The sequence below is a fragment of the Nycticebus coucang genome, chromosome 20 (genome assembly GCF_027406575.1).
Source record: "Nycticebus coucang isolate mNycCou1 chromosome 20, mNycCou1.pri, whole genome shotgun sequence".
NCBI lineage: Eukaryota > Metazoa > Chordata > Mammalia > Primates > Lorisidae > Nycticebus > Nycticebus coucang.
This window is the reverse complement of record NC_069799.1, coordinates 56,142,832-56,151,729: the sequence shown is the minus strand read 5'-3', so window position 1 is coordinate 56,151,729 and position 8,898 is coordinate 56,142,832. Positions and strand designations below refer to the sequence as shown.

General features: G+C 44.9%; 1 protein-coding gene across 1 annotated transcript; it reads left to right on the top strand.

Moving 5' to 3' along the window:
- The first annotated feature begins 294 nt into the window (after positions 1 to 294).
- On the top strand, positions 295 to 8,281 carry VIM (vimentin). Its single transcript, XM_053573188.1, has 9 exons — positions 295 to 1,054; positions 1,737 to 1,797; positions 4,468 to 4,563; positions 4,651 to 4,812; positions 5,204 to 5,329; positions 5,658 to 5,878; positions 6,327 to 6,370; positions 6,741 to 6,826; positions 7,918 to 8,281. Exons 1-9 carry the CDS (start codon positions 492 to 494, stop codon positions 7,957 to 7,959), a joined length of 1,401 nt encoding a protein of 466 aa, XP_053429163.1. The 5' UTR covers positions 295 to 491; the 3' UTR covers positions 7,960 to 8,281.
- The last annotated feature ends 617 nt before the right edge of the window (positions 8,282 to 8,898 follow it).

Here is an 8,898-nt window from a genome sequence, read left to right as displayed (position 1 = left end):
TCCCACGCCCCTTTGGCTGGGTGTCTGGGACCCCCTCCGGTCCAGGATGGGCGCGTCCCCCCTCTACCGCGCGACCCCGCCTTTTTTAGCACCCAGGCGTGAGCAGAGCTGGGGCCAGCATCAGGAAAGCCCCCGAAAATCCCAGCCCAGCCCAAGAAGTAACGGGACCCTGCCCAGTCCCGGGCCGCAGAGGAGGAAGGCTGGATGGCACCCCCGCCCCAACCCCCCGCCCACCTTCCCCACTGCTACCCGGGTCCCCATTGGCTGGCGCGCCTGGCGGCTGGGAGGGACCCTCCTTTCTAGCCAGATTACATATAAACAGCGCCTTTGGCGGGGTCCGGTCCTCTACCACTCTCGCCTCGGGGTCCCAGCGCCAGAGACGCAGCAGCGCTCCCACCGCCGACACCCACCGCGCCCTAGCTCGCCTCACGTCCCGGAGGAGCCGGTCCGCACCGCCGCAGCTGCCCAGCCCACCACCACCCTCCGCAGCCATGTCTACCAGGTCCGCGTCCTCGTCCTCCTACCGCAGGATGTTCGGTGGCCCCGGCACCGCGAGCCGGCCGAGCTCCAGCCGGAGCTACGTGACCACGTCCACCCGCACCTACAGCCTGGGCAGCGCGCTGCGCCCCAGCACCAGCCGCAGCCTCTACTCCTCGTCCCCGGGCGGCGCGTTTGTCACCCGTTCCTCTGCCGTGCGCCTGCGAAGCAGCGTGCCCGGCGTGCGGCTGCTGCAGGACTCGGTGGACTTCTCGCTGGCCGACGCCATCAACACCGAGTTCAAGAACACCCGCACCAACGAGAAGGTGGAGCTGCAGGAGCTGAACGACCGCTTCGCCAACTACATCGACAAGGTGCGCTTCCTGGAGCAGCAGAACAAGATCCTGCTGGCTGAGCTCGAGCAGCTCAAGGGCCAGGGCAAGTCGCGCCTGGGGGACCTCTACGAGGAGGAGATGCGCGAGCTGCGCCGGCAGGTGGACCAGCTCACCAACGACAAGGCCCGCGTCGAGGTGGAGCGCGACAACCTGACGGAGGACATCATGAGGCTCCGGGAGAAGTAAGGCGGCGCCCGGGGGCCTCGGGAGGGCGCAGGCAGGGGTGCACTAGGCAGCGGTGCAGCCAGGGGCCGCCACGCCCTTGAGAATGTGGCCCTGGCGGCAGCTGTCCGGGGGACAGCGGGGAGCCGGGCTGTGGCGGAGGCGGCGCAGCCCCGCCCTGAACCCAGACCTCGCTGCAAGCGCTTCCCTTCCGCCGCCACTTGTTGCTCAAGAGCGCCGGGTTGCAAGTTACAGATTTCTTAAAACGATCCCTTTGTCTGCAGCTGAAGGCCCTTTGTCACCACGAGAGCGATTCCCCCAAACTTGCAGAAAGTTTCCTGGCGCTTTCTGGCGGGCTGCCAGGCACCGGGTGGGAGGAGGAAGGAGGGGACGGTGTTGGAGGAAGCGAGACAAAGGGACAGCCCGGGCTCTCGGAGGGCGGGGGTTGGGGGGTGGGGTGGTGGGCGCGGTTCTCGGGCAGGTCCCCCACCTTCTCGGCGGGGAAGGTGATCGCCTTTCTCCCCTGTCGCGGAGTCCCGCTAGAGCCCGCCCAGAGCGGTGCGTCTGCAGGTGGAGGAGCCGGCTGCCCGCGGAGGACGCGCAGCGGGTCCCGGCGACCGCGCGGCGACGCGGTGCTTGGGTGTGGTCGTCCCGCCCCTGGCGGATTCGCGTTCCCCTTGGGTTAACGTGCGACTGTTTCAGATTACAGGAGGAGATGCTGCAGAGAGAGGAAGCTGAGAGCACCCTGCAATCCTTCAGACAGGTCTGTACTCTTTCTCCCCACCCGTAGCCGCCGGACCCCACCCAACCAACCCACCCGCAATTCTGAAAGTTACTTAACCCGCGTCTGAAAAGCGCAAAGCTTCGCGACCGCGCAGGAGGCCCCCTAGTGGTAGAGAGACCACAGATTGGAGCTTCTCATTTAAAAAAAAAATAGTAACTCAAACCTAGAATGATTTAAAACATTCCTTAGGACAGAAAGCCTTCTAACTTTTTACTTTGTTTCAAGACTTTTTTTTTTTCAAAAAAAATGTTTTCTGGCTCATTTTTGCAACACTTTGTCATTCTGATTTCGAATAGTTCCAGTTTGATGTAGATTGTGGTTTTGCGCAAAGTCGAGTTGTCTAATTTTTACAAGGCCACAAAAAAGCAGTCACATCCTGTAGTTTAAAATATAAAATGTACGGAGGATAAAAAGCTTAGTTTAACTGGAATTGAGCCAACAAGTTTCTTTTCTTCTCTGCAAGTTCTATTGTGGCATTAAAGTGAGATGAAAGTATCACTAATGCACAACTATTTTGTGATCTAATAAGGGTGAACAGGAGCCATCTGTCCCCTCGGCTGAAGGGTATTAATGGTCTCTACGGGATTCACTATGGAATGTAGATACAGACATTCTGGCAAGTGTGGTGGCTCTGGACAGAAAGAATAGGAGCCTTTGTGTTCTCAGAGAAGCTTTGCAACAGGCTACATTCTTATTGAATATGTAATGATGTAAGCACAGTTTCTAATTGGACACAAGTATTTGCTAACATCCGTTATCTAGTATCTGGCCCAGACTTGTGCAGTATGTGCTGTGAAAAGTTCTTAAAGCTACAAGAATAACCTCACATTTTGAGAGGTGTCATTGTTGGGTTCTTGTATTCTTTGACACTTTCTCCATAAATTAATAAATAAATAAACCTAAGGCTGAAAAAATGGAATTTTAAGTCAAGGACTTTTATTCTAAAGTTAGATGGACTTAAAAGGGTTTTTAATTTGGGCAGCACCTGTGGCTCAGTGGGTAGGGCGCTGGCACCATATACCAAGGGTGGCAGGTTCAAACCCAACCCTGGCCAAACTGCAACAAAAAAATAGTCGGTTGTTGTGGAGGGCGCCTGTAGTTCTAGCTACTCCGGAGGCTGAGGCAAGAGAATTGCCTAAACCCAAGAGCTGGAGGTTGCTGTGAGCTGTGACCCCCACACCACTCTATCAAGGGTGACAAAGTGAGACTCTGTTTCTACAAAAAAAAAAAAAGGATTTTTAACTTAATATTGGAATGCAAAAACAGAAAGATTTCCAATACAGCTTGTAGTTTTATTCCCTGGAACATTTACTAATATTAGCTGCAAAGTACTCTGAGATGAATACGCTAGCTAGGATAATATTTTGAAGCTGAAATACATTCACAAAATTAATTTAAACACAGCAGTGCATGGTTCATTTTAGTCCTTGAACATTTGTGATTATCGTAAATGTAATGTTTTCTGCAGAGTAGTAAGTTAATATAAAGCAAAATTAATATAAAAGATCCTCTGTTTAGGAATTAGGCAATTCTCTTCAATATAATAGATCGCTGCATTGAACGTTCTTTGACAGGTTAGAAAAAACATCTTTTTTAGGGCTTAAACATCCAAAAAGGAATGCTTTCCTCATGTCAGGTCTTTATATTATCACCCACTCTCCCTTCACTTTTCCATGAAGGTGGTAGAAGAGATTCAACAGTTTAGTACTCTAAGGCTATAAATGGCACTCCAAATATAATAATCTTCATGACATTCCCTTGATGGGAAATAAAATCTTAGTTGCAAGATTACATATTCTGATATGGAATGTAGCACTTGCAAAAAAGAGAGAGAGCTAGATCAACAAGAATTCTACCTGTTATCTGTAAGTGTTTTGACCAGTTATTCTGAAACAGGCCAAGGAACTGAGTTGATACAGTGACAAGTGGAAAAGATAGACCCACCCTTCTGAGATGAGTCAGGCTAGTCTCAGGGGAACAATCCTCCAGAGAAAACAAAGCAGATACAGTTCATTGTTACATTTCCTTTCCTGAGTCTCCTGAATTGCATCTGTGACAGTGCACACCCTGAATTGCAGTATCAAATAGCTACTGATGTCAATCTAACCTAGTAATCTAGATGCCAGATGACTAGTATTTGCTTTGGACCTTAAGGATAAGTTTCGGGAGATTTGAGCATAGAAAAAAAAAACAGTTAAAACTTTTGAAGCACAGTTTCTGTCGTCTCCATACTCAGGAATACATGAAGTGTGAAATCTGGCCAAACCCTATCATTGTGTGAGTCCATAAAATTCCGAAACAAACCTTAAAAATGCTGTGGCATTGATTTTCTAGATTTAAAAAAAAAGTTTTTAAATGTCACTGGTAAACTGTGGATTCGATAATGCTGGAGTGCAGTTTACCGTGTCTGTGGACATTTATTTAATGTTAACTTGTCTGATCGCCACCTTGAGTGGGCCACAATTTGAGTGTGCCACAATTTGAGTGTATTAATGAAGAGGACGAAGCATGCTAGATTATAGCACTGAGTGACTTACAAACACATTTTCTATAGTCAGGAGACTAAGTTCAGTTAATTTATGATGAATCAATGAGAGAAGCTGTGACTTTCTCATCTCCCATGTCCCATCTTTTCTCTTTTCAAAATAGGATGTTGACAATGCGTCTTTGGCACGTCTTGACCTTGAACGTAAAGTGGAATCCTTGCAAGAAGAGATCGCCTTTCTGAAGAAACTGCACGATGAGGTTAGTGGAGTAATTTCTAGCCAATGAATGAAGATGAAGGTGCTTCTGGACTTGGCGTAGCTGACCTTCTGCTTGGTCTTACTTCAGGAAATCCAGGAGCTGCAGGCCCAAATTCAGGACCAACATGTCCAAATCGACATGGATGTTTCCAAACCTGACCTCACGGCTGCCCTGCGTGACGTGCGTCAGCAGTATGAAAGTGTGGCTGCCAAGAACCTTCAGGAGGCAGAAGAATGGTACAAGTCCAAGGTATGAAACACGTTAGGGTAGCCTGAACAAAAGAAAAGCATTGTGTTCTGAAAACACCGTCCCTGTCTGTGACTCCTGAATATTCTTTAGCTCCAGTTGAAAGCTGGCTTTCACTTGTTTGTATCATCTCCTTTAGGATAACAGACTCCCTTTTCAGCCTTACTTCCAAGTAAACCCCAAAACTGTGTCCCTGACCTCTCCCATATTTAATGAGCATAGGAGAGAGTGAATTCTCTTTGTAAATATCAATGCCAGCATTCTACTGCTCTTTGGGCTTTCAAATTAGAAATTGGACCTATTTTGGAGCATACTGAGTGAGCATCATGACTCTTTTTCAGAGAGTCACAGACTTGAATGTGAGTAATCCACATCTCTACCTTCTTCCCAACAGTTTGCGGACCTCTCTGAGGCTGCTAACCGCAACAATGATGCCTTGCGCCAAGCGAAGCAGGAATCCAATGAGTACCGGAGACAGGTGCAGTCCCTCACCTGTGAAGTGGATGCCCTGAAAGGAACTGTGAGTACCAGTCCTGAGGAAGGAGGGCAAGTCATGGCCCATTCTATGGACCCAAGTGAATTGTAATACCTGAACAAAATCTCAAGTGAAGAAAAATTTCTCTTTTAACTCTAAGAAAAGGAGTTATCACGACAGACTCACAAATTGGTAGAGACCTGGAAGGTCTTAGCTTGCAAATATCATTATGTCTCATGAGGACTTAGTCCTTGTACCCTCCAGCCAAAATAGAGAAGTCGTCATTTGCCACTGAAGGGAAATGACAGCAGGTGGTTCTGGGAATAGCTGGGGTTTTCTGGAAAATGATATTGGAAACCTTTCTTACCTGCAGAACGAGTCCTTGGAACGCCAGATGCGTGAAATGGAAGAGAACTTTTCTGTCGAAGCTGCTAACTACCAAGACACTATTGGCCGCTTGCAGGATGAGATTCAGAACATGAAGGAAGAAATGGCCCGTCACCTTCGTGAATACCAAGACCTGCTCAATGTTAAGATGGCTCTTGACATTGAGATTGCCACCTACAGGAAGCTGCTGGAAGGGGAGGAAAGCAGGTAAAGAACACAGGCTGGTATGCGTGAATTCATAGCTACCACTTGCCAGGAACTATGCCCCTTGCTTCCAGTGTATTATCTCATTTATCTCAGAGTATTTTTTTAAGGCAGCCAGTTTTCACTCTTCATAGGTGAGGAACTTAGGTTCAAAGAGAATGACTTCCCCTAGTTATAATTAATCAGTAGCAGAGCTGGGATTTGAACCCTCAACACTGTCAAAGCCTACGCTTTTCATTCCATAATGCCTCCAGTTTATGCCCCTATGGGGAAAAAAAAAAGCTTGTAGTAAAATAAATGTGTTATTGGGACCAATCATGGTGAATGCTTCTGAAGCAAATCCTCAACGTATAAAACATGAGTAAATTTTCCTGTTTGATGAATACAAGTAGTATATAAATTTGTTCCTTTTAATGTTTTTCCAACAATTTTACTGTTTTTCTGTTTATAGGATTTCCCTGCCTCTTCCAAACTTTTCCTCCCTGAACCTGAGAGGTAAGAATTTTACTTCCCTTTATGAAAAATGTTGGCAGTTTATAACCACTGGGTTTAGAATAAAGCACTCTTTTTTTTTATAATACCCAGAAAATGCCATGTAAGAGAAAATTCTGTAAAATTTCTATAATTTTCAAACTCAAATATTCTCTTGCCTTCCTTTAAGTTAAATGTAAATTCCATTTTATTTCTTCCTCCTGGAAGTACTAGCTCATCCTGATGTGTGTGCAAACAGAAAATACTCTAGAATTATTTTGAGAGTAGCACTTTAAGAAATAGCAAAATCGTCATAATTGTTTGAGTAAAATGATTACTCAGTTTTTTAAAAACAGTTCATTTGTACTCACCTTTGACCTGTTTATTTATTCAGAAACCAATCTGGATTCACTCCCTCTGGTTGATACCCACTCAAAGAGGACACTTCTGATTAAGACCGTGGAAACTAGAGATGGACAGGTTGGTATCTTTTAAGTCAAAAATGGCACAGTCTAAGACAGCCATTGGTAGATATTTATTTTAAATCAATATGTCTGCATCTCAGATTTTATAGCCAGCTAATCTGAGAGGTTCAGGTTTTACTTGTGCCTATTAAAGAAAGAATAGGCTGCTCTCCCAGGATCACTCACAGCCACCTAATTATCTGGCCCATAAATATGAAGGACAGCCAGCCACCTTCTACCTGCGCCCCGAAATTAGTGATTTGCTTAATTGAAATGGGAGCAAGCCTTCCTTAAATTACTTCCTAGAGTACCCCAATATTAGGGATGTTTTGATCCTAGACACATGGCCTTCTCCTACTTCCATGCCTGTTGGGTAGCACAAGGATAGGCCATGTAATCAGTTAGTTTCTTGTTACCTTTTCTGTTACCAGGAAAAAAATGGTGGCCATAAATGTAAAATGTACTTGCTTTATATTTTAATTTGACTCAATTAAGCTTTGCTTCATAGGAATATTAAGCATCCTTCATAAACCCAGTTGTTTTTTTTCTTTGTCACCATGGGTAGAGTGCTGTGGTGTCACAGCTCACAGCAACCTCAAACTCTTGGGCTCAAGTGATTCTCTTGCCTTAGCCTCCCGAGTAGCTAGACTACAGGCGCCTCCCCCAATTCCTAGCTATTTTTTTAGAGATAGGGTCTCACTGTGGCTCAGGCTGTTCTCCAACCCCTGAGCTCAAGCAATCCACCCACCTCCACCTCCCAGAGTGCTAGGATTACAGCCGTGAGCCACTGTGCCCAGCTACAAACCCGGTTTTTTAAAAAAGTTGTTTGTTGTTGTTACAACATTCCATGGGATGCTTATTACCACCTGTAGGTGAGAAGCATCTTGCATCCATCAATTTCTCAGCCTTTAGCTAAGAGTAAGTGGTTGATATATGGTTGGGGTATCTGTGCCTCCTAGCTATAAGCATTGTAGAACCAACATCCCCTCCCAACTTGCACAACAAAGCATAAGTTGAATGGGATTTCTCTTTGCCATGATTTGTGGGATCATTTAATCTTTAGTATATATTATTGTATTTCATTTGTGTTTTATCTCTTTTTAACAGGTTATCAATGAAACTTCTCAGCATCACGATGATCTTGAATAGAAATTGTGCACACTCAGTGCAGCAATATATTACCAGCAAGAATAAAAAAGCAATGTGTATCCTATAGGAACATCTTCCAAGTGCCTTTCTGCAGTTTTTCAGGAGCACAAGATAGATTTTGAATAGCTATACGCTCTAGTTCCTAACCACCAACACTCCTAAAAGATTTAGTAAAAATGTTTACACCATAATCTAGTTTATGAAGAAGTCTTGTGCTAGAATACTTTTTAAAAAGTATTTTTGAATACCATTAAAACTGCTTTTTTCCCCATGCAGTATTCAATCTACTGGGTTCTGCTTCAATAAATCTTTGGTAAAACTCTTCTGGTGTGTTATTTATTTGATAACACCTGAACGATTCTCTAGTTGGTCTTCAGGTTAGTTGTTAAAATCATGTGTAGGTTAACTTGATAAATTCATAAATTTATTTATGCTGGATATAGATTTTAAATTTATTTATAGTTTTTAATTTTGCCATTTTAATAGGCTCCATTTCTCTTTAAGCTCTATATAAATAAAATAAAAATACAAAATGACCTAGGTCTTTTATAGAATGAGTTCACCTGGTCAATGTCTATGTGTGATTGTGATTCTAACAAATGGACTTCCAAAACTTGAAAAAAATAGAAATGAAAACCTTTTTCTTTCCTTCCTCTGTCCCTCCCTTCTTTCTTTCTCTTCTTTTTCTTTTCTCCATTTCTTCCTTCCTTCCTTCTTTCCTTTTTTCTTTCTTCCTTCTTCCCGCCCTCCCTCCCTCCCTCCCTCCTTACCTTTCTTTATTACACACAGCACATGAATAGCACAAATTCCACTACAAGGATTAAAGCAAAGAGCAATGGCCAAGATATAGGTGTTCATCTTCCACGAGCAAGGTGCAGAGAAATGGGATAAGTTCTCCAAATTTAAATATATGAAACTAACCTGCTTTGTTGTATATGT